Below are 24,398 nucleotides of genomic sequence, written 5' to 3'. Positions count from 1 at the left end.
TCTGCTTCTCAGGGAGGCCATGGAAGGGAGAAAGCAAGGCAGCAGTAGCGTTGAGAGACCTACAGCAGAATAGGGTACCACAAATTGCAAACCTGTGTGTAACTGCACGCATCTTATGCGATGCGCTAGCTATGATTTTGGGCTGCATATGCAGCAGCATCACCCCAGCTGTTAGAGGACAGACTGCACATGGGTAACTCATTTGGAAGACCCAGACAAACTGGAGAGAGCTCAGAGAGGAGAAAGGAAGAGGATGAGAGACCTGGAGGAGCTGACTTTGACAGAACAACAGCAGCTCCAGGAGGATTGAAAGACAAACTAAAGGACATCTCACTACTACCTATTCTCTATAGGCCATGACAGGAGAAGAATTCAGCATCAGAGACAGGAATAATGGGGTGAAATTTAGGCTGAATGTCCAAGAAAAATTCTGCCCTAGAAAGCAAGACCTGTTGGTCTAAGGAATAATTTTCCCCCTGGAAGCAGTGGAAGCTCCATTCCTGGAGACATCTAAAAATGAGAATTGACACAACCTAGGGAGTATGTTGTAGGGAAAAAACCCACTCTGGCTGTGGAACAGACTAAGTGTGCCATTAGATCTTTTCCATCTTTGCTCACTGCAATTTTGATGGCTCAAAGCTGATATGTGAATATTTATTCTGGAATAAGCTGCATTCATACATTCCACCAAAATCCCTTTCCATGGAAGTGAAAGACATGGGTGTTTCATCATCTCCAGTGAAGAGCATTGGCTTTAACAGCAACATGCAGTAAAAAGGTTATAAGTTCTTCAGCAGATGCATCTTAAAATGATGCTTTTAGGACACATGCAGCTTTATTGTCTCCATATAGATCTGTACCATTTTTACAGCCAGACGCACCCAGGAAAGCTACATGTTCTGGTTAAGTCTGTATGACACAATGAAGGTGAGGGACCTATAATGGGAAGCTAGGGTAAAGGTCATTTGAGCAATCTGAACTTCTTCAGATGTTGGTGCACTTCCTCTTTGGGGTAGGGTCTGAGTGCGATGCAAGTAGCGATGTTCTCTGGCTGCTCTATCCACACTTTGTGATCGATGTTGTGTTGCTTCAGAGTCTCAGCTAGCGTCGTCAAGGCACACTCATCCAGGGCCTAGAGAACAGGGGGGGGTGAAAAATTCACTGTGAGCTCAACGTGAGATTGTCATGGGAAGCCAGCAGTAAAGGCAGCCCTTGTGCTGACTGATCAGATCTTCTACCTCCATACTACTGCTCCCCACACACGTAGACAATTCTAACACCACTTTCTAGTCACACAGTATCAGAAGGATCTCAAAGCACTTCAACTGCATGTGCAAAATCTAGAGAGAAGAATTACCTGCATGCAACTGAAATGCAGCTAGTTCTGGGATGGAACGTGGCAATCGCTGCTGGTGCAGAATACTTCACAGCTTTTTAGGAATAGAAAAAGAATAACTCTGCCACTGAAACTTCAAAGGGACTCACACAAAGTTAGCCAGAACATAGCAGTAACCCTTCCATAGGTGCCTAGCGTTCCTTAATGGAGGCAAGGCCTCCCTTTTATGTATTTGTCCAAAATAAGTCCAATTCTTGAGGGTAACTCAAGTCCGCAATTCTGCCTACAGGAGAGAAATCCTTTCACCAAAAACTACCAGGAGTGATTGGCAGAATCTGCTTTCCTGTGATTCAAGGGGCAGATAGGGACAATGACTGGGAAAAGTGTCACCACAGGATGCAGGTGATTAGTAAAATACCATGCTGGGGAGTGCCTAGCACTTTACAGATCTCTCAAACTGTCCTAAAATGCTCAGAGTCTAAGGTTGAATCTTTACTACAGAATAATCACGCACCCCTAGCTGATACAGCTATGCCAGCAAATCCCCTGATGTATATGCAACTGAGCCAACAGAAGAGTGCTGCTGATGGTATAGCTCATATTGTTCAGAGCAGTGGTTTAGCTACACAATAGAAAAACCTCCTCCTGTCAGCTTACACTGCATCTACACTAGGGGGCGCTGCCAGTACAGGTATGCAACAACAAAAAATTAGGAGTATAGACAAGCCCCAAGTACGGGCTCTAAATGGGAGCAGATGCTTAAATGGAAGTGAATCTTGACTGCATCTGGAGCGGAGAAGGTGCTCTCTTCCTCAGGATGGGCGGGCATGGACTCTGATGGAGGATTTATTAGACAGTCACAGAACTGGAAGGAACCTCAAGAGCTCATCTAGTCCAGCCCCCTACACTCAGGGGAGGAATAATGATCTAGACCATCCCTGGCAGGTGTTTGTCTAACCTGCTCTTAAAAATCCCCAATGATGGAGACACTGCAACCTCCCTGGGCAAGTTATTCCAGTGCTTCACCCCCCTGACAGTTGAAAAGTTTTTCCTGATGTCCAACCTAAACCTCCCTTACTGCAATTTAAGCCCATTGCTGCTTGTCCTATCCTCAGAGGTTAGGAAAAACAATTCTTCTTCCTCCTCCTTGTAACAACCTTTTACATACTTGAAAAAGTATGTCCCCTCTGTCTTTTCCAAACTAAACAAACCCAATTTTTTCAATCTTCCCTCACAGGTCATGTTTTCTAGACTTTAATCATTTGTGTTGCTCTTCTCTGGACTCTCTCCAGTTTGTCCACATCCTTCCTGAAATGTGGCGCCCAGAACTGGACACATTACTCCAGTTGAGGCCTAATCAGCACGGAGTAGAGCAGAAGAATTACTTCTTGTGTCTTACTTACACCACTCCTGCCAATACATCCCAGAATGATGTTCGCTTTTTTTGCAACTGCGTTATACTGTTGACTTACACTTAGCTTGTGGTCCACTGTGAGCACCAGATCCCTTTCCGTAGTACTCCTTCTTAGGCAGTCATTTCCCATTTTGTATGTGTGCAACTTTTTATTCCTTCCTAAATGGAGTACTTTGCATTTGTCCTTATTGCATTTCATCCTATTTACTTCAGACCATTTCTCCAGTTTATCCAGATCATTTTGAATTTTAATCCTATCCTCCAAAGCACTTACAACCCCTCCCATCTTGGTATCGTCCGCAAACTTTATAAGTGTACTCTCTGTGCCATTATCTGATGAAGATATTGAACAGAACCAGACCCAGAACTGATCCCTGCGGGACCCCACAAACTATGCCCTTCCAGCATGACTCTGAACCACTGATAACTACTCTAACTAATCCAATCAACATGTATTGGATGGGCACCTAGATACCACACCATTAGCACAATATAAATAGAGATGATTATTCAAGTGCCCATCATATTCAGAAATGGTCATTCAGGACCTACAAGCTCCACACGCTGTGGGTTACCACAACTCCTTTGCACAGCTGCTCACTAAACATCTCAGGTGCTTTGCCTGTCACATTGTTCAAGGGTGTATATAAAGGTTGCTACTTTTCTTCCCCACCACCTTCTTCAGTATGCTGAACTAGAAGCAAACGGGTGCATTCTGTCCATGTAGAGGACATTCAGCTCCTGCACGCGACGGACAGAGAAGCAGATTCCTTCCTGGGTGCTCACACCGTACATCGGATGGTTAGTGTAGGAGGCTGCTACCACACTGATCTACTTTTTTCATGGAAGTGACAAGTCAGCCCAACAAATGGGGCATGGAGTCCTTCAATTCTCTTCCCTCTGGCATTTTCAAGCTTGTGAGCAGTTTTTCCATCTGCATTTGCCTTTCTGTAAAAGGAACCTATGGCTGTGAGGTCAGATGTTACCTGTGAGGGCACTGCAAGAGAGCAGTTTAACACCACACAACAGTGTGTGATAATCCCTTGGATACTGAATACAAATCTGTTGCATGGGAAATTTCTCCCTTACCCTTGCCCGTGCACAACTCGTTGACTCTGTAACATCACCCCCCAAGATGTCACAGTGTTCTATCAAACCCGAGCTACCATTCTTCCCTCTCAGCCCTCTTTCTCCCATCTCACTCTCACACAGTTGAGTACTCAAACCTCTTCTTTGTCACCCAGATTTGCATCATCATCTCCACACATCCAGGCTCTTGCCACTTTGCTGCTTCTTCCTTTGCAATATATCTCCTAGTTTCCCTCTCTGATTTGTAGCCTCTTCCTTGCATTATCTATCTAGTTTAGAGTGGAAGTTCTTTGGGGCTAGGTTTCATTTTCCTGAATGCTTGCAAAGCAATAGATGGTACCATATAATAAGCTTGTCATTCTAGGATAGCTCTCAAGGGCTGGTTTTTCATTCTAGGTTAGCTGCAGAGTGCTGGGCTGGCATTATCTCTAGAACATTGGACAAGTCTTACTGTGACATCAAACTATCTCATAACTCAAGGCTAACAAAATATTACCGTTACCTTTCAGCAGTGGGTGTGAAAACCAAGACTTGAAACCAGACAGGTACCAACAGGAGCAATTTCAGAGATCTCACACACACACACACGACTGCAGATTGAACAATGAACTTCCCCCATGCATTGCTTCAGTTGGGCTATACCAGAATACAGACAGAACTGCAGAATGAAACCAACTCCCTATGCAGACAGCTCCCAAATAAGTGTCTCAAAGCTGCAACAAGTTAGTTTTGAAAAGAACTATTGCCCCCTACTGATCTTTTACTGCCAATAGGCAAATCAACCCTCAGTTCTGGCAGCAAATGCAGCTGCTGAAATAAACATGTTAGGGGGAAGAGATGACGACGTATTACAACAGACTGTAGGAACAATAGGGAAGGATACTTTGTTAATAATTGTGAGACAGCCTCACAACTATGATTTTCTTCTGTATGAGGCTAGTTTATATGGAATGAGGGACTGATAGCACTAGCTAATGCCAAGAATAACAGACAAGTATTCCACTTCTACTACTAGGTAAACAATAAAACCTTGCCATCATACAGCACTTATCATTATCCCCATTTTACAGATGAGGAAATGAAGTGGAGAAAGGTCACACAGGAAGTGTAGGTGGCGCTGGCGGAACAGATCCCAGATTTTCTGACTCTCCGTTCCATGCTATAGCCACCAACCACACTGCCTTTGGTAGAAGCAAAGACTGCTAAAAACTGGGTAATTTTCCTCTTAAGTATTCATGTTCTGCTCATACATATGAATAGACCAAGAGCTGGGAAGTAGGTTCAGTAGGACTACCTGGATTTGAGATAGGATATGAGTTCCATAATGCCACGTTTTATCTACACTGCAAGGCCATTCACATGCAAGTTGCTTGAGAAGTGCGTGTAGTGTCCCTCTCAGCTAGTCCACATAAACAGCAGCCTTCAACTCCTGCCAAGCAACAAAACTCTTTCAATAACTCAAGCAACGTGCTAATGACTTGTGAGGGGGGATAGTTACACATGCTGTTACTTATATTCTGAATGGTCAGACCGAGGGAAATCATCGTATGCAGAAGTGTCCGAAAGACACAGCTTTCTAAGGTGTCACAATCGGCCATGCCCTCATCTCACAGTTTAGAAGTAAACAATTCCCACCTTATGGACAGATGGTTTAGAAATTCCCATACAGCAATGCCCCACTGGACAGATACTTGACTATATCAGATTTAACTGTCCTGACTATTGCTTCTCTCTTTATGTCAATGGAGTTTCTTTAATCCAATTGACAGCTGGGACTTGTAGACTCCACAAGTCATCTGAATTCTGGAGCATCATGTGCTGGAACCTGTAGTCTCCATGAGCAACTGAGCATTTGGATCAAGACAGAACCTGCCGGGTGACCAGATGCTCTGGTTTTGCTCTGCTGGGCCTACTTTTCTGCAGCCCTACCCGCTCTCTGCCTTCCCTAAAGCAAGGGCTGCCAAATGTCCTGTGCTTGGGCAGTGCTGGAAGTAAAGCCTGGATGCTTCGCAGAGCCAGGCACCTGCATCCATGCCAGGAGACGCTACAGGACATTTTCCTGGTTCAGGCGGCTTCGCACCTCTTCCTTGGGCCAGGACGCGGCTCTAGCGCTCGGCGCGCACAAGGGGAGCAGCACTAGCCCCGGCCCTGGGGCTTTGCCCTCACACGGAGGAATGACGGTTCCTACCGGGATTCGCAGCGCGGACCCACCGCTTGGCGCTAGATGAAGCCAGGCACCCCGAGGGCTGGTCCCGTCCCCTGCACTGTACGCAGAGCGCCCAGCTCTGCACAAGCCTGCCCTCCCACACGTGTGGGCCTCTTGGGACCCCTCTCCCCACAGACCTGGGCCTCACACCCCCCCCACGGGCCCCTCACACCCCCCCCCACGGGCCCCTCACCCCCACGTCTCCTGCGCTCCCCCTTCTCCCCGCTAGGGGCACTCCAGGCCCCGCCCCCGCCAGGCGCTTCCGCCCGGCCCCAACGCCCACGGGCCATATCGCGGCCCACGGGCCCCGCCGCCCTTCCCCCGAGCCAGGGGCTCCCCCCGGGCCCCGCTCACCTCCAGCACCACGGTCCTCATGCTGCCGCCCTCAGCCAGGTAGGCCCCGGTGTCCGCCTGCCCGTAGTGCGCGTGCACCGCCGCCAGGGCCGCGTGGCAGGCCTGAGCCACCAGGGCCCCCAGCGGCCACGAGAGCGGCTCCCGCTGCAGGTCCCCCCGCAGCACCACGTACTGCACCAACCGTCGCCCCGAGCTACCGCCGGGCGCCGCCATCTTAGCGTACGGACACCTGGCGGGAGGGAGAGGCGCGGAGCATGCCGGGAAAAGGGCCCAGTCACTCCTACCTTGCCGTACGGAATCAGCACGCACGGCATGCTGGGGAAACAGGCTAGGCGCCGCCATCTTAATGTACGGAATCGGATGACGGTTGCGCGGAGCATGCCGGGAAAAGGGTTTCCTCAGCGCCATCTTCCAGAACGGACTCACTCAACACGCAGGCTATGCTGGGAAAGCAATGCGGGCGCCGCCATCTTGTCGTACGGTTACGGGGGAACGAGAGTGCGTGCGTGCCGGAAATAAACCCTGGGTGGGGCGTCTCCACTTCCTCTTCGGGCAACCGTGCGGCGGGGTATGCTGGGAAAGAGAATAAAGGGAGTTTAGTGACGTGTTTCCGGTGGGGGTCGGTACGCGGGAGGTTTGAGCGCGGGACCCGTAGCCGGTTTCCATGGTGCTCGCGGGTGAGTCCTGAAGCCGCAGTAGGAGGGTCCGCGTCGGTGACCCCGTCCCCAGAGCGGGGTCCGGCCTGGCTCAGTCCCCGCGCCCGCCGGCCCGCAGAGCCCCTCCGCCCCGGAGTCCTACCCCCAGAACCCAGGAGTCCGGACCCCCTCCCCTCCCGCCCCCAGGAGTCCGGACCCCCTCTCCCCCCCCCGCCCGCCCGCAGAGCCCCTCCGCCCCGGAGTCCTACCCCCAGAACCCAGGAGTCCAGACCCCCTCCCCTCCCCCGCCCGCCCCCAGGAGTCCGGACCCCCTCTCCCCCCCCCGCCCGCCCGCAGAGCCCCTCCGCCCCGGAGTCCCACCCCCAGAACCCAGGAGTCCGGACCCCCTCCCCTCCCCCGCCCCCAGGAGTCCGGACCCCCTCCCCTCCGCCCGCCCGCCCCCAGGAGTCCGGACCCCCTCCCCTCCGCCCGCCCGCCCCCAGGAGTCCGGACCCCCTCCCCTCCGCCCGCCCGCCCCCAGGAGTCCGGACCCCCTCCCCTCCCCTCCGCCCGCCCCGAGGAGTCCGGACCCCCTCCCCTCCGCCCGCCCGCAACCACCAGAAATCCCTCCAAAACAGGAAACAGAACCCCCCTCCCCCAACAGAACCCAGAAGTCCTACTGCCCCCAAACCTCCAGAACCCAGGAGTCCTGACCCCAGCCACCAGAACCCCTCCCCAAACAGCACACAGGTGTCCCAGTGCCCCCCCGCCCAGAACCCCTTCCTGAACAAGGAATAGAATCCAGGGGTCCCGGCTCCCAGCCCTCCCCACCAGCCTGACCACCAGAACCCCTCCCAGGACAGAGATCAGAACCCAGGAGTCCTGTGTCTTCATCCTCACCAGGCTCCAATGCCCACTTGCTTTAACAGGGTCACTCCAGTGAAGGCTGCTCTAAGGCATTTTCCTGCACCAGCTGTTTGTGAAAATGGCTTCTCTGCATATGCGCCCCCTTCCCTTCCCTTCCCTGTCTGAGGAGCAGGAAGAGTCAAAGAGTCTAATCCTTCCTTAGAGGTTTTTAAGGTCAGGCTTGACAAAGCCCTGGCTGGGATGATTTAACTGGGAATTGGTCCTGCTTCGAGCAGGGGGTTGGACTAGATGACCTTCTGGGGTCCCTTCCAACCCTTATATTCTATGATTCTATGACGCCTCATGAAAATAGATTAAAATTGTTTTATACCATATGCACCTTCAGAAATCAACTTGGAGACATGGTGTCTGTACTCCTGCTTATGCCTTACAGTCAGCACCTATACCCAGTGCCCTGGGGCAGGCATCCTTGATCCCAGCCATAGAAAAGCCGCAGGTGCAGGGATTTTCATGGGCTGAAAGCATTGTACCATCTAATTCTTTCAGTAGATAACCTAAAATGTAAAAGAGCGATCTCTTCTTTTCAGCACAAATAAGCTTGAGGTGGCAAAGCCCCTAGTGGCTTTGTGGCGTAATTCTAGCGGGCAAGTACTTAGCGCCACGAAGATCCTTCATTCCACACTACGTACTTTTGCCATTGCCTAAGAACTAGACGTGACAATGGAAGAGGCAAGAGCTTACCTGAGAGATGGTAAGTTGCTAGGGAACAGACCGCAGCTGCCTTCACCTTTAATGTGGAGCGATGACCTGAAGAAACTATGGGTCTTAAGTGCAAAGTGCTCTTCAGCTCAGTGAAAGTGATACTCTCCTCATTCACAAAAAGAAAAGGAGGACTTGTGGCACCTTAGAAACTAACAAATTTATTTGAGCATGAGCTTTCGTAAGCTACAGCTCACTTCATCGGATGCATTCATTCATTCATTATTTTTTTTCCCCCACTGAATGCATCCGATGAAGTGAGCTGTAGCTCACGAAAGCTTATGCTCAAATAAATTTGTTAGTTTCTAAGGTGCCACAAGTCCTCCTTTTCTCTTTGCGACTACAGACTAACACGGCTGCTACTCTGAAACCTCTCCTCATTCAAAATCACTCCTTAAGATCCATTTCTGCCATAATAATAAAATCTAGCTTTTATGTAGCACTCTTCATCTGGAGATCTCCAAGTACTTTGCAAAGGAGGTAAAGATCATTATTCCTATTTTACAGGTAGGAGAGCTGAGGCAGAGGTGTGAAGTGACTTGCCCAAAGTCACCCATTAGATCTGGGAGCCTGTGTTTCCTGAGGTCCAGTTCAGTGCACTATCCACTAGCCCAGTGGTTTTCAAACTGCGGGTCATGACCCAGTACTGGATCACGGTGGCTCTGGTCAGCACCGCTGACGGGGCCATTAAAAGTCCTGTCAGCAGTGCTGCCTGGCTAAGACAGGCTAGTCCCTATCTGTTCTGACACCACGCTGTGCCCCGGAAGCAACCAGCAGCAGGTCTGGCTCCTAGACAGGGGGGCCACAGGGCTCTGCACGCTGCCCCTGCCCCAAGCACTGGCGAGCCAGGGGGGCTGTGCTTGTGGGCGAGAGCCACATGGAGCCACTTGCGCGCCTCCACCTAGGAGCCGGACCTGCTGCTGTCCGCTTCTGGGTCTGTGGCGCCAGGAGAGGTGGGAAGCCTGCCTCTACACCCCCACTGTGCTGCTCACTGGGAGCCACCCAAAGTAAGCCCATGCCCCAACCCCCCTCCCCAGCCCTGAGGCCTCCCCAAACCCGGAGCCCCTTCCTGTACCCAAAATCCCTCATCCCCGGCCCCACCCCAGAGCCCTGACCCCCCTCCTGCACTCCAGCCCAGAGCCCCCTCCCACATCCTGAACCCCTCATTTCTGGCCCCACCCCTGTATCCCAACCTTCTGCCCCAGCCCTGAGCCCCTCCCACACCCCAAACCTCTCATCCCCAGATCTGTTTGGTCGCAGGCATCAACAATTTTCTTCAACTGGGTCACTAGAAAAAAAGTTTGAAAACCACTGCACTAGTCTACACTGCATTAAAAAATTAGCCAGCTAGCAATGGCTACATCAAGGGGTAATTAAGACTCAGTCATATACATAAGACCAAAAAGCCCCTTAACTGTAGGTTATTTCTCTTTCCCCTAACCTATATAAGTATGTCATGATTAGGGTCTCTCCATGTATCATTACAGTGCCTAGCATGATCTGGGTGCTACTATAATATACATAGGCTTGGCAGAATTCAATTTCCCCCACTCCCCCAATTTTGACAGTTAACGTAGATTTTTATTTTTAAGATTTTATCATCAATTAGTATCACTTGTTTTTCAAACATTTGCTGCAAATTAAGGTGGGGGGTAGGGCTAGGGTAGCACTGACAGGGGAGCTGCTGAGAGGTCCAAGACGCCAGGGCGCAAAGAAGGCTGCAGTCCTGGCACAGAGGCCCCTGGCCACGACTGCAAGGAGGAGGACAAACCTTTGGCCATGGAGTGCTACTGAACAGTTCTTGCCCAGGGACAGCTCCCACACTCCTGGCTGATGAGTGAGTGGGGCTGGGGCAGCAGAGCTGCAGAGGATTCTCTGCACTGGTGACGCCTGATCACTGAAGGTGCAAGGTGTGGGGAAGCCTGTGGTCCTGGCAGGGCAAAGCAGAGACCCCTGTGGGCAGAGCTGTGAGGGGGAGAAGGAGCCCCCCAGCAATGAGGTAGGCCATTCTGCTGCTGAATGGCTCCTGTCCGGGGTTGGAACCATTCAGCAGTGGGGTGGCCTTTCCAACAGCTGGGGGCTTTACCTCATCATCTCAGTCCTGGCCAGGGGTCTCTGCTCCACTGGGCTTGGACAGCAGCATTCAGTGCATCTGGTCCCTGCAGGGATTGGGTGTTACCGGCCCTGAGGCCATGCTGTCATGGGAGTGAAGGAGCTGGGTTGTGACAGCACGGTTGCAGAGGACTCCATGTATCCCCGGGGCTGGTGACACCTGATCCCTGCAGGCATGTGGTGAGGGGACTGTTGCTTCCTCCAACAGTTACTAACTGATTTTTTTCGTTGATTTCAGTGTGTCAGCTGAAATAACTGACGTCTATAGATTTTTAAATCCTGCCCAGGCTAAATATAAATAAATAATTGCAGACTGGATTTATCTGTTTTTTCCTTTCCTGGAGGGGTCCTATCCCATCTGGAAAAGCTGGAAGCTCATGCACGGAAACTAGCACTGAAGCAAGAAGAAACTCAACGGCAGCAGGAGAATTTGGTCAGGCTGAGAGCAAGAATCCAGGAGCTGAGACTCCAAAGAGATGAACTCCAGACCAAAGTGAACCTGCAGCAAGTTGGGGTAAGAATTAGGTGCTTGTCACGTACAAGTGGCAGAAGGTCCCTGACCGACTTCTGTCCTTCCAGACTGTGTGATTGACTTATTTATATTATTTCTCTAATACAACTAGCTGCTATTCTTTCCCTTCACTTTTTTTTAAATAACTTCATGGTGCTGGCTTGAGAAAACGCAAGACTGAAGTCCTGCTCACAGAGCAGGTGCAACACTGCCATGCCCTGCTACTTACAAAGAAACTGTTGTGCCCCTATCCTAGAACTTTTTTCTTCTCCTGTCACAAAACAGTATTCCAAGCAGTCTGTCTTGCCCTGCTCTGAGCAGAGCAAATCCCCAGCAGCAGCCTGGGCCACCCTTCATCCAGTGAATACTTGATGTTTCAGTGACTTCTGAGCGGCTTTTCTTTCATGTCTTGTCTTTTATAGCTCATCAGGCAGGAAGGAGCTACCAGCAGTAATGTGGAGCCCGTCCAAGGAACAGAGACCGGAGGGCAAGCTCTTCTAAAATGGAAAGTGGAAAATGTGAAGGCCATGCTGCAAGCCTTTCATCTGACAGGTAAAGCCCTGAGATCCATGCAAGCTCTGATTAGTGCCCTGCAGTCCATAGTCAGTTCCTGTATGTGGGGCTGATAGGTGTCCTTGATCCCAGCCACTGGTTTTGTAGCGTTCTCATTTTGAAGGATGAACTTGCTATCAAGCTGATTGTTTTCTATTAAAAGTGATTCTATTGTGCTTTTAAATAACAGTCATTAAGAGTGTTGAGGTGCTAGAAGATAACTGAGTTTGAAAGAGATTAATTCATCTAGGGTTGATTCCCTTTGTCTGTCACCTCGGATTCTTCATCCACCACTAGAGGCTTCCATGATACTGAGTTAACACACCGTGTTCAGAACAAATTCTCATTGGCTGAGCCTTCCCTAAGGGCAGGATACTGTTTCTAACTGTCTCTGAGCCTTTTCAAATTACTACTTTAATGGGCGTCACTTTCACCACAATTTCCAGTTTCTCTAATTGAAATGTTATTGAACCAATCTTGCCAGGATGCAGATGAGCTGATTAGGGGAGCATTTCTCAACCTTTTTGGATGACTGTGTATCAGTTTAATCAGTCTTGGACCTTGGCTACGCCAGCCAGAGCATGCTGCCTTCCTCCACTCAACTGTGCATTCTTTAACTCAGCACTGAGTTTGGACTTCTCATGATGGGAAGACTGGCTTGGAGTAGCCCAAGCTCCATAGCAGGCTAGAGTGCATGCACATGTGTGGAAGCTGAGCAGAAAAATACCAGGACCCAGCACAGAAGCTCAGTGGAAGAAGTTGGGAACCTGGAGTACTGCTGGTCACAAAATCCTGAACCCACTAGAAGATTGAGGGGAGGGTTATAAAAAATGATTCCAGGGTTCATGCCTCTTAATTCTTCCAAATCCTTAATCCTCTTAGGAGCCCTGTCTAAGGACTAAATGTATGTAGTGTATTCCATATGTAGAACAACAAAAATTGAGCTGTCCATGCCCCCTTAGCAAAGCTTTCTTACAATAGTGTTCTAGAATGGTGCTGAATAAAGACCCCTTTTTGTACCCAAGGGATTAGTGGGAAATTGACCAAACAAGGAATCTGTTTCTGCATCAGCACTGCTTATGAAGGCACCTACCTGGACTCCTACTACCTCGACCTCCTCATACAGCAACCAGTCCAGATTCATCACCACTCTGTCCCCATCTTCATCCCCTTGGAGCAAATAGCCAAGAAGTACTTGCAGACCGACATCAAATGTTTCCTGGCTATGTTGTCTGATCACCTGAATGCTTATGCTGGAAGGAAATACCAGGCAGATCAGTTACAGGTACCGATGGCCCCAGCAACCACATTAATCTATTCTTGACCTTTTGTATGTACGAAAAGGGAGATAAATGATATGAGAGGGTTATCTACCCACATGTATTTGGGGGAGTGGGTGAAGTTACAATAAATATGAGGTGGGAAGGACTCAAGATTGTGTGGCTTGAGAACCAGGGATCTGAGAGTTCTAATTCCACTTTTGACAGTCACTGGGTATGCACTTGAGTAGGTCATTAAACCATTCTACCTAGGTTTCCACATCAGTAAAATGCAGAACATGACAGGGTGTTAAGAGGGTTAATGAGTTAACATTTAAGCTCTTTGAAGACTCATGTTAAGTAAGTATTGCATTCCAGGTATGTGTTGTGGGAGGAGAGCTAAACACGCACAATAATATCTTTTGTTTAAATCTTAGAAACTGTGTTAGGTTGTAAATATCCTAAAAGCCTGTGGGCATCAGAACTTGCATGGTATTTTTATGCAATGAAAATTGTGCAGAGAATTGTTTGTGTCAGAATCTGTATAGGAAGCTGTTAAGACGTAGCTCCTACAAAGGAGCACTCAAGGTTCCAGTTTTAGGTGTTGCATTGCTAATTATAGCATGAAATATGAACTCACTTGAAAACTGATGGAAATATGTCTTAAATGTGTTCGCATGCATAACTAAAATATATATAAAAACAAAACTCATTGGCTTTAGAAAAATAAACATGTGCAAGTCCAGGAAACGTGGAGTTAAGATTCCACAAACAACTTCCACTCTGTTCCACCCCATATCCACCACACAGTCCATCTATATCCCTGAGAGACTCAGACTTGTACCTTCTCCAAACTGCCCTGATTCTCTAATATTTTCCCTCTAGCTTTTGTACACAGAACAGACATGTTCCTCTCCTCCTCCCACCTGCCCTCTATACTCCGTATTGCAACATCTTCGTATCTTTTTAGCAGAGGGCATTTGCTGATATTAACCATTGTTAAAATCACAGTCCGCCATGTTCACTCTGTCTACTGAATACAAATGCCACAATCCTCATCTGTTGTAGGGATGATGTTCTATGTGTCAGGATACAGGGTGGGGTAGATTTCAGATATTTTGTGCAGTCTAAACTTCAGGTTTCCTGACTTGAAATAAAAACGTGTGCCAGCTCTGATGTTTTTACTGCGAGGTTTTTGTTTGAGGTATGTACAATATGTTTCCAACCTTAAATCTGTCAGACCTAAGTGTGTTTAAGATTTAGCAAAATGGGAGAAATCCCAGCCCCGCTCTCTGAGTGAGTCCCTTTCATAGTGTCGTGCTTCTGTTTGTCTTCGTCCCTACAGGACCATTTTTCAGCCTTTCTCGAAGGAACCTTGCAGAGAAACTCCTTGCATAATGTATTGTTCTTTAATTATGATGTGGAAACAGAAAGCAAGACCTTTCCATTCAGAGCAAAGCTGGTTTACGGCAATCTCACCCGTAGTATTCCAACTGAGGCCATTATTACATGTAAAGGTAAAAGAAGGACATCTGTGTCCAATCAGAGAACATTTGTATGGAAGCAAGACCGTAGCAAAATAATCTGCATTGGGGCTTTCATAGTCTGTTTTTATTATTATTAAATAATAGTCTGGTCATATTATTATTGTTCACTATTTGAACTTCAGGCCAAGAAAGAAATGAGCAGCTTATTTTATTTCTTGAGCCCTCTGGAAAAGCAAGTCACGTGATTCCTATGTAGCTAGAGCTTTGTTCCGCAGAGGTTGTGGCCTCATGTTATAAACATTTTACAGACTTGTTACAGCTCCCATCTTAGCCGGGCTGTAAGATGGTTCTGGATCATTAGGGGCATTGTCGGGACTGAGGTGTATGGGAAACCAGGACTGGAATGAGTGTGTGTGCAGGAGTGCACATACAAATAGTCTCAGAAAAATGCATGTTAATTTGTTACCTTGAATAACTTCAAATAGCAGAAAAATGCTAAAATTCTTAGACTGTAGAGCCAGAAGGGACCATTGTGATCATGTAGTTCATAGATTATATTAATAGATTATATTATTATATTCATGTATTATAAAGCCAAAAGGGACCGTTGTGATCATGTAGTCTGATCTCCTGTGTAACACAGGCCAGAGAACTTCCCTGAATTAATTCCTGCTTGAACTAAAGCAGATGTTTTTAGAAAAACATCCAGTCTTGATTTATGAATTGCACATGATGGAGAATTGGCCACATGTTGCTCTGGTCCCCACAGGAATATATGAAGCTCTGTGCCAAGCACGCAGGCCAAATCAACCTGTATTCTAACAATTGAGGAACCTGCCATGTTACATCTCAATTCCCTGAAACAGAAAGTTTGGAGGATAGAGGGGCTCATAATGAATTCAGAAGTGTGCGCACTCTCAGCCATAGTTACAACTTGCTCAAGTATCCCACTTATCCATTGTGGTAAAGATTATCCCATGATTTCTCTCCACGCTTATGAAAGCCTTGGGATTGGAAAACCTCTCTCTCTGGGTGAGGAAGGAGGAAGAGCTTTCATTGTGAATAAGATTTGATACTGTGTAGTTTGACGGCATTGGCCTGTACAGTATACTAGAAAGCAAGTGATGGCACAGGGGGAGATAGGCAGTGTGATTATGGCTCTCACCTGAAACATGAAGGGATAATATGAACTATAGTGACAGAAAGCTTTGTGCCTGGGAACGGTCTGCCTGTCCTCCCCGTCCTCTTCAGGAAATCTGTCCTCCCTCCTCCATAATATTGTTTTTCTATTATCATAGTCTTGGACCAGGACCCTGTTGTGCTAGGGGCTGTACAGGCACAGCACAGAGACAGTCCCTGCCCGCAAAGAGCTTACAATCCAAATATACGACAAGAGAGAACAGATGGATATAAACAGACTGACGGGGAATCATGAGATAATACTGGACAGCAGTAAAGCCTTTGAGGCAGGGACCATCTCTTATCCAAATTTCCAATGATATAAACGTTTTATAGTCCTTGTCATATTACAGTCTCCCCATCGGTTTGTGATGGGCTGCCATAAATGTTAAGGGTTGGTCTAAGAAATCTAGGAGTTCCTCTTGATCCAAAGCAGTTGCGAGGTTTGCACTGTCTGACAGCCTGTTGACTCTGATTCTGCTTTCTGTGGATTCTTTCCCAGAATGTCCCTGTACCGCAGGCTTACGTACAAGGAATAGGCAAAAGACTTCATGGTTAAAAAGCAGCCAGTTTGTGGCTTCTGCTCCCTATCTGTGCTTCGTAGCAACACTTACCTCCTGTGGGTGCAGTGAGGGTTAATGAGTTAATGCGAGGCTTTGTGCGCCTTTAATATTGCCCCAGCAATTATCTTGCAGAAGGACTCTGCAGCTGGGCCGCCTGAATGGGGGGCTCTGACTCTTTTGCTCTGCACCTGGTCCAGTGACGGGCTAGACAGAGCTCTGGGGAAAGGAGCAACTCGAACTACTCTTAGCCAGTTGCTGGTTGTCTGGAGGCCCCATTGGCCAAACAGCAGAGCTGGTGTGGAACTGAGGCCCAGCTCTGCGGGCGGAACACCACCTTCAGTCTCCTGCTTCCCTCTGCCACTTACAACACCAAAGGGAGTCTGATCTCCTGAAGCTGTTTCTTCCCCCCTCACCCCATCAGCCCTCTGCAGATGAAGCTGTGGCCTTTGCCCAACAAGTTCAGATACAGCAGTTCTGAGCACCAATGTCTGAAAGATAAGCTGCTCCCCCGGCACTTCCCTCACGTTTACACACCCCGAGCCATGCTTAGGGTTGCCCCCCCCCATCCAAGTTTTACCTGGACAGTCCAGTTTTTGGCTTCTGTGTCCGGGTGTCATTTAGGGTTGCCAGGTACCTGGCTTTCGACTGGAAGTCTGGTTGAAAAGGGGGCCTGGCAACCTAAATGGCACCCGAACCAAAAGTCCGGTTACTATGGGGAGGTATCGTGTCATTAAAGATCTTGCTCAGCTGGGTTTCTTCTACCTGCCAGTGATGGGGAGAGGAGCATGTGATGGGCGGGACCTTGGGGGAAGAGGCGGAACAGGGGCGGGGTCTTGGGGGTCCAGTTACCAGCAATTCGAAAGGTGGCAACCCTACCCATGGCTGTCTCAATGCCAGGAAAAAGTGGGCCTGGAGCCATTTCCTCTCCAGTGCTGGGGGAGAGACTCACTCAGAGCAGCTGCATGTCAGGGGAGACAGAGTGGAGAGTAAGGAAGGTGGAACAGAGGGGGAAGGGAGGGTGACAGATGAAACCAGATGGGACTCCCAACATATGCAGAGGTGGGGAGAAGAGAAATCAGAAGCAAGGAGCTTTGTGTTAGGGGTAATACTGAGTTCCTTTCAGCTACACTGATTTGTTGGTTTCTCTCTGAAGCAGGGGATGTTTCTGCCTCTCTGGTGGAGAAGACAGCAGCTCATTCAAACTTATTCCGCCACACAGCTCTGCACAAAGCCTTTGATTCCTTCAAAAGAGCAGCAGAAAGTCTGGATCAATCGACGTAAGCAGACAACGCCCTGTCCCCAGGTGAAATGCACTTACGGTGCTTTCTGATCGCTGTAAAGCTCCCTGGGAGGTTGCTACTGTGTAAATGCTTTTTAGACTGGACTGCAGCAGAGTTTCAGGAAAATGCCTGAGGAATAGCTAAACCAGTTCATAGTACTAAGAACACTGTCTTCTTGAGCGGCCCTTAGATGCCTGGTCTCTGCATATCCTTCTAGAGCCCCTCTCCTCTGGTGAATTGCTAACGGGTTGCTGACAGATTAACAACATAGTTGCTATCATGGCTCCATAATACTTCACGAGACTGGACAGCAGACAGACACAGGAAATCCATCTCCCCATTGGAATGGTAAACCAGAGACTTTCAGAGTTGTCAGGTAAACTTCACAAAAGTGTAACAAAACTTAGCCCTAGTGAAAGCTGTCAGGGAAACACCCCCGGGGCTTGCAGTCTTCCCTGTATCCCTCCAGCTGGTATCAAATGGTGTAGAGCAGGTGTAAGCTTCCTCTAGGTTGCTTTGCAAATGGCATGTTTAGTTCTAGGCCTCATGCTGAGCTTATTAAGGAAGGCTCCAATTCTGCAACTGGATTCATGCAGGACAACCTCCATGACTTCCATAGGGCTCTGTATAGGTGCAATGTTCCTACTGCATAGGTCACGGCCTATGTTAGCCGTTAGTGCCGACTCTGATAGTGCATTTTGTGACGAGAGCTCTTACCCTCCGTGAGGTAGACTACGGGCTTGACTACAAATTCATTATTAATGGCACTTTCACTTTTTAACTTGTTACTAAATATGCCTCATGATTAAAACTGCAAGAATCTTAAAAATCTAATTTACTTTTCACTATGATGGTGGGCAATTATTTCTCTCAAGCCTGATGAGTGATATTTGACTAGGCAATTCTTCTTCCCACTTCCCATGTACCAGCCCAGTGCTGCAGTGCTTGCAAATGCAGCAGGGAAATGTTTGATTTATTTTGGTTTGTTCCAGAGGAATTTTAAACATAGTTTATTAAAACTCTTGAAGATAGTTTAGGAGTCCAAATTTAACCTGACCATCGTTTTAAATTGCAACCTGAAGTTCTATGGCACATTGGCTGAGATTTATTTTATTACAACTGCATCATTTCTGAGTGGAAGACTATGCTTCTGATGTTCAGAGTTAATTTGGGGAGGGTGCTCATGAAGATTTATGAAAGAACTGAGCAGATGGTTGCAGAAAATTCCTGCAGGTTGCTGTTGCATAATGTATGGCCTCTAACTAGATTCCTGTCTGAAAATGTCTTTGTTCATAACAGCTAGCATCCTCCATCGTTTTTTAGAATGGTGAAAGGCAGTTTCTTCCTTTGCCTGTTGCAATGCCATTGCTGCTCCCTCTGCCGCTGCAGTGGCATCTGCCGCTGACTAGGTGTGCAGATTGAGGGGGGGGGCTTTGACACAAGCAAATACCATTCTATTTCTGCAGAGCATGCAGGAGCATATCTATGGGGAGCGATAGGTTAAGGGGGGATTTCTCTCTTCCTCTTGTGAGAATGAAATGACCTGTCCACCTAACCATATGTTATAGGGAAGAGGAGCCCTCAAATCTACACCTGTGACCCTCTGCAGCCCCTTGTCTCTGGGCACAGATTACACTGATCCGGTACAGGTATTACAAATGAACATTATTTCCTAAAGATTTTTAGTTTTAACTTCACAAAAACCTCCTCTAGCTTGGAAGTAACAATTATTAAACTGAAAAGTGTAATGTATTAATTACAGAGAATAGAGGGACTGGGTTCCTGCTGAAGCCTGGTTGATTAACCATCTCAGATAATTACTAATGTTATATTACCTGTGGCAAAAGTCATCAGAAAAGGAACTTACTGACCTTCTGTTTCAGATAAATTAGTTTTCAGAAACTACCAGTATTAGAACTGCAAATGAGGTCTTCTAGTCCATTGCTCACACGCCCTTAGCCAGTTTGAGTGTTCCGTGGAGCGTGATTTCCAGTTTGTGTAATTGTAAATGACTCAAACAAAGCTTCACCCATTTCACTCAGACCTTTTCACAAGTTAATGGATCTTAGTGTGAACAAGTTTGCCCAATAGCCTTACTTCCTTCCTGTTTCTCGTTGTGTGACACTACATAATTTTGCTTTCTCCTCGGTGTTTATATTCATGGTATAAGTAATGAAGGGTACTATGGGCTGAGGAGCCCAGGAGCAGTCATACGTGAGGTGACACTACAGAAACAACAAACCATTTATTGTCTTGCATGTGCATTTTTCTGTGACTCAAAGTTAGCACAGTTCTTGAGGTAGCAACAGGCAGGAAAACCAGCCAGTCAAATTGCACCCCCCTCCCCCACTTATTCTACAGGGCTCTTTGACCTATTAGCAGAAAGCTAGGGATGTCACTTAAAGGAACGTGCAGAAAGCCTGATCTTTCAGGATCTCAGACAGCCCTCAGACAAGAGCAAGCAGGTTCTTGCATGCCAACAGGAGGGGTGCGCTGTAAGAACCTAGATGGAACACAGAGGTCAGACCACTAGCATGATAAAAATGCTGCTGGTGTACGTCTACACTGCATTTAGTCACCTGGCGCTGGCCCGGGCCTGCTGACTTGGGCTAAGGGGCTGTTTAATTGCGATGTAGAAAATTGGCAGCCTGAGCTCTGGGACCCTCCCACTTCACAGGGTCTTAGAGCCCAGGCACCAGCCGAAGCCTGATTGTCTACACCACTACACTGTTGACATACCCACAGGCAACAGGAGTAGCAGAGGCTGTTTGTTTCTAGCACTGAGGGGGACCTACGCAGTCTGTTCCTGAGTGTGTTTGAATTGCATAGCACAGGGGCTCAAACTTTTCCAAGGGGGACGGGGGACTAAACCTAAGGAAAGTTTCCTTCTGAACACTATTGGTACCATCATATCCCTCTGGCATCTACTGCGATTACTTTGCCAGGTAATGTCTCTAATTCATTTAACTGTCTCCAATGCTATGAGTGTTTTGCCTTGCTTGGAAATATTAATTGCTCTCCATTCTTTTATTCCTCTCGCTTCCCTGCTCATGCTTCTGTGATGCCTGTTCCCCTTCTCATCCTTGTCCCTTATACGTATGTTCTTGCTCACTGGAGCCCTTCTCCCCAACATCCACTGCCCAGCTATCTCATCTTCTGCTCCCCTTAGTCCCTGGATCATGCTACTATGTTAGTTTTTCCCCTAGATGTTCCTTGGTAGTTGCTGGTTCCTGTTTCCTTTTCTTCACAATAGCCCATTTGAGAGGGAGCTACATTAGTCCCTCTTTGTTTCCGGCAGCTTTTCAGGCTCTTTTCAATGGAGACAGCTGTAGAAGCTGCTGGGACCACCAAGGCGGTGGGTCTAGGACAATGTGACCAAGGCTCTCCAAGGCCACTTCAGCCTGCAATGTGGGAACCATGTAGGAACAAATGTTCTTGAGCAGCTCTTCCCAACCCTTGTGAGCCATCCTACAGCCTGAGTCTGCGGTATGAACCTCAGTCTCAGAGGAAACCTTTCCTTCTTCCCAAGGGTGAACTAGTGGAGGTAGATTTGGGAAGAAAGAGTGGCGGGGGAGAAAGCCAAGGCTCTGCAAAGTTTGCTGGCCCTTTTGGAGATGGGAAAACAAGTGGCTGGAGCCTATAGAAGTGATCTGAGGGCTGGGGCCTTGCTCTACCTGTTTTACACCTGTGCAAAGTATATGTAACCCCATTTTAGGTACTACACAGTTCCCCATTACCTAAGCACCTCACACACTTTATTTATCCTCAGAACCACCACCACTACCACCCCCTTTGAGATCGGCCAGTATTATATCTCTATTTTGGGGCTGGGAGAGGGATACCCAGCGAGACTAAGGCCCCGCTCATTGAAGTCAATGGGAGTTAGGAGCCTAAATACCTTAGGCCCAGATCCTCTAAGTGATTTGCACAACGTCTCAGAGGGAATCTGTGACAGAACAGGGACTTGAACTCGGGTTTCCCAACTCCTAGGCATCTGCTTTAACAAGTAAACTGTCCTCCTCCCTCTGGTCTGGTGGTGTATACGCCCACTTTGCACAGCTGTAAGTGACAGTGCAAGGCAGTGGTGCATGAGACCTACACTTTAATTGTGGCTGCACTGGCCTTGATGTTCTTAAGCCCAAATTCAGACCTGGTGTAAATGGCCATACTTAGAACCCCCTGAGCTCAGCAAAGCTGCACCCACCTATAGTAGGGTGACATGCCAAATGGGTGTAAATTACTTGTTTCCCCCACTCCCAAGAGCAAGCAAGCTGTACAAGCTACTTTCCTTTTCTGCCTCTATTTAGAGTATGACCAACTACCACTTCATTTACACCACCACTGAATTTGGGACTGGGTGATGTTCATGACAGTGAAACCCACAAGGGCTCTGGTCCAGTGGATGAAGAAGATTGCTGTGAGTCAAGCCCTTTGGATTTTATTTCCAGCTAAGTAAGCTTGGGGCAAGTCACTTACATCTGGTCTAACTAGAAAATTAGGTCCATTTAACCACATTGGTCACATGTGAAAAATCCACACCCCTGAACCGTGTAGTTAAGCTAGACTAAGTCCCCATGAAGCCAGTGCTAGGTCAACTGACTAATTCTTCCATCGACCTAACTACCCCCTCTCAGGGGGATGAATTACTTACGCCAGCAGGAGAAAGTCAGCTGTGCTGCCACAGTGTTTAAGTGTAGGCAAGCCCTTACGCACCTTTGAAAAGCCCCCTGAGCACCAATCTACATCTTTAGGCCCATGAATACCTTTAAAAATTGGGCCTCTTTGCCTTAGTTTCCACATCTGGAAAGGGCCTGAAGATACTCACTGCTGTGAAGTGCTGGTTGACCTCCAGCTGAAAAGGTGTTATACACGTGCTAAGGATTTGTATTACTCTCTCCTAGTAGCTTCACAGCTCAGAGAATGTATTTACACTACAGGCCTGGAAATTCATGTGGGGACGTGTTTTCCCTTCCTTGCTGTGTTTGCGCAGAGCCCCTCATGGGGTGAGGCCATGAGGCACTTGACCATCCAGCAGCCTCAGCCAGAGCATGGAAGTGTTCAGGACAAACTGGACACAGAATCACTGTCTTTTAAATTCAACTTGTTCTATTCAAGAATCTAGAGAAATAATTACACTGCTTTTGTTTTCAAACAGAATATTGGATGAAGGCTTTAATAAAACAGTCTTGTTCTTTGCCAATACCTGTCCATCTCGTCCTTAAAGCGACAGCAAAGGTGACAACAGCAGCGAGCGGAGTGCAAGGCAGTATCGGAAAGAGAAATCCGCAAATAGTCTAACAGACACAATTAAAAATATAAATGTCAATCTGTATCTTTTTATATATATATTTATATATTTGAAATACACAACATTGGTTTTTATTTCTTCACCTCCAAGTCAAAGGAAATATTGCACTCTCTCTGATCTCCTAGCTACGGTGGCATAGGGCAAGGATGAGCATCCTGTGAACTAACAGAAAGCCCAAGTGCTCCTGTTTTAGCTCTCCTGGCGCACACCAGAGATTTTTCCTCTGACCACCCACCCTGAGTTTTTATCTCTTAGCAACAAACACTAAGTGGAGGCTGGGTCTGTGGCACTAAATTAAATCCAAGCCACCTGCCTCTCTCGATTACACTAACAGGGTACACAGGAGCCTACTGCAATTGGGAGTGCTCCTGAAATGCTGCGTGAGGCTTCCGAACAGTCAGACCCACACCAGCACAATGGTGTGTGTGTGTGAGCTGTAGGGGGATCGGATCAGTCCCTCCCGTCTCCCTTCTGCTAAGCTGCAGATGGGGAGCTGAAGTCAAGCAGACCCCTCTAAGATAAACCTCCAGGAAAAAAGGAGCAGGCCAGGGGTTGGTTTCTCTTAAATCTAGACATTAGGTTGAAAGATGTTACTATCAGTCTCGTTTCTAGAGCGCTGGGCACTCAAAGCTGCTTGTCTCTCGCCAGTGGGAGGCACTGGACTTCATTCACTAGTGGGAGTATGGAGCCCAGCTCCATCATGAGCTGTCGACCACCTGGTGTGGAAGAGTCACTGAGGAGCCATTGACGAAAGAGCCCTGCTTCTCCCGGCCCTTCAGGAAGAAGGTCAGCAACTCCCCTTTGCCTTTGACGTAGATGGTCCCCCGGCGCATAAAGCGGAACCCGTACTCCTTCAGGACGAGATGGGTCTCCTCCACTACCTGCACAGATGAGCAGACACGACCGCGCAGCTGCGTTTACTGGGCATTTCCCATGCTAAGGGCTGTCACATCCCTTCACGCACATCTTCCCATTATAACGCCTCACCCTCTACCCCAGGCATGAAGCATTTACATCACCCCTTTCATTCAAAGACCAGCTGGCACTTTGCTGCAGAGAGTCATCTGGAGGTTCAGTGACTTCATGGTATAGCAGACCCAGGAACAGTTCCAGAGCTCCTGTCCCGCACTCCCCAAGTGTAATGGTTGACATAGGAATCCCTACATCTGATTTTCTGTCTCCCTCTGTGCTCCTTCACGCAACCATGCCTTTCCCTCTGCCCAGTCTCTCCTCCCTCCCATCACTTGCAGCTTGCTTCCTCGTTTTTGCACTGGCCCCTAGGCCTGGAACAGCCTCCACCAGTCAGGTGACCTCATTCTCCAAACCTGGCTCTGTCAGGTAGCTCCCCTGTCTCCAGAGGTACACGCACTCGCTCTGATATGACACACCTCCCTGTCTGTCAAACTGCAATTGCTGTCTCCTCGGGGCTGTCTCTTTCTCAGTGTCTATCGGTGCTATGGTTAAGGTTACCTAAGCATTTCCATTCC

The 24,398-nt window shown here is 48.2% G+C and overlaps 3 protein-coding genes across 6 annotated transcripts in view; 1 reads left to right on the top strand and 2 right to left on the bottom strand.

Annotated features, from left to right (window-relative positions):
* Positions 1–640: 640 nt before the first annotated feature.
* Positions 641–6,822, bottom strand: PTRHD1 (peptidyl-tRNA hydrolase domain containing 1). The gene is made up of 2 exons (XM_048845852.2): positions 6,400–6,822; positions 641–1,132 (listed from the first exon to the last, which is right to left on the bottom strand). The coding sequence occupies exons 1-2, from the start codon at positions 6,805–6,807 to the stop codon at positions 962–964; spliced, it is 579 nt and encodes a 192-aa protein (XP_048701809.1). The 5' UTR covers positions 6,808–6,822; the 3' UTR covers positions 641–961.
* Positions 6,823–6,863: 41 nt separating this feature from the next.
* Positions 6,864–22,973, top strand: CENPO (centromere protein O). Of its 4 annotated transcripts, none has more exons than XM_048845847.2 (8): positions 6,864–6,967; positions 8,489–8,652; positions 11,117–11,286; positions 11,706–11,835; positions 12,861–13,120; positions 14,440–14,611; positions 17,477–17,600; positions 22,759–22,973. In XM_048845847.2, the coding sequence occupies exons 2-8, from the start codon at positions 8,622–8,624 to the stop codon at positions 22,823–22,825; spliced, it is 954 nt and encodes a 317-aa protein (XP_048701804.1). In that variant the 5' UTR covers positions 6,864–6,967; positions 8,489–8,621; the 3' UTR covers positions 22,826–22,973. The 4 variants fall into 4 exon arrangements, with proteins under 4 accessions (XP_048701804.1, XP_048701805.1, XP_048701803.1 ...); XM_048845848.2 differs by lacking the exon at positions 6,864–6,967 and adding an exon at positions 6,970–7,076 and having other exon boundaries at positions 17,480–17,600; XM_048845846.2 differs by lacking the exon at positions 6,864–6,967 and adding an exon at positions 6,970–7,076.
* ADCY3 (adenylate cyclase 3) overlaps positions 22,690–24,398 on the bottom strand; it is a 103,094-nt gene continuing 101,385 nt past the window's right edge. The window contains exon 20 of the mRNA XM_048845844.2: positions 22,690–23,792. Within this exon, the coding sequence (XP_048701801.1) occupies positions 23,610–23,792 (183 nt within the window). The 3' untranslated portion in view covers positions 22,690–23,609. The remainder of the gene's footprint in view (positions 23,793–24,398) is intronic.

Source organism: Caretta caretta, chromosome 3, assembly GCF_965140235.1.
Source record: "Caretta caretta isolate rCarCar2 chromosome 3, rCarCar1.hap1, whole genome shotgun sequence".
Classification (NCBI taxonomy): Eukaryota; Metazoa; Chordata; order Testudines; family Cheloniidae; genus Caretta; species Caretta caretta.
Note: the sequence above shows the minus strand (reverse complement) of the source record. Positions and strands in the feature narration are given on the sequence as shown.

Coding starts and splice junctions, on each gene's coding strand:
- CENPO (XM_048845847.2), top strand. CDS start 8,622: ATGGAAGAGGCAAGAGCTTACCTGAGAGATG. Junction 13,121..14,439: donor ACCAGGCAGATCAGTTACAG/GTACCGATGGCC, acceptor TCGTCCCTACAG/GACCATTTTTCAGCCTTTCT. Junction 14,612..17,476: donor GGCCATTATTACATGTAAAG/GTAAAAGAAGGA, acceptor TTCTCTCTGAAG/CAGGGGATGTTTCTGCCTCT.
- PTRHD1 (XM_048845852.2), bottom strand. CDS start 6,807: ATGGCGCTGAGGAAACCCTTTTCCCGGCATGCTCCGCGCAACCGTCAT. Junction 1,133..6,399: donor TGAGGACCGTGGTGCTGGAG/GTGAGCGGGGCC, acceptor CCTGTTCTCTAG/GCCCTGGATGAGTGTGCCTT.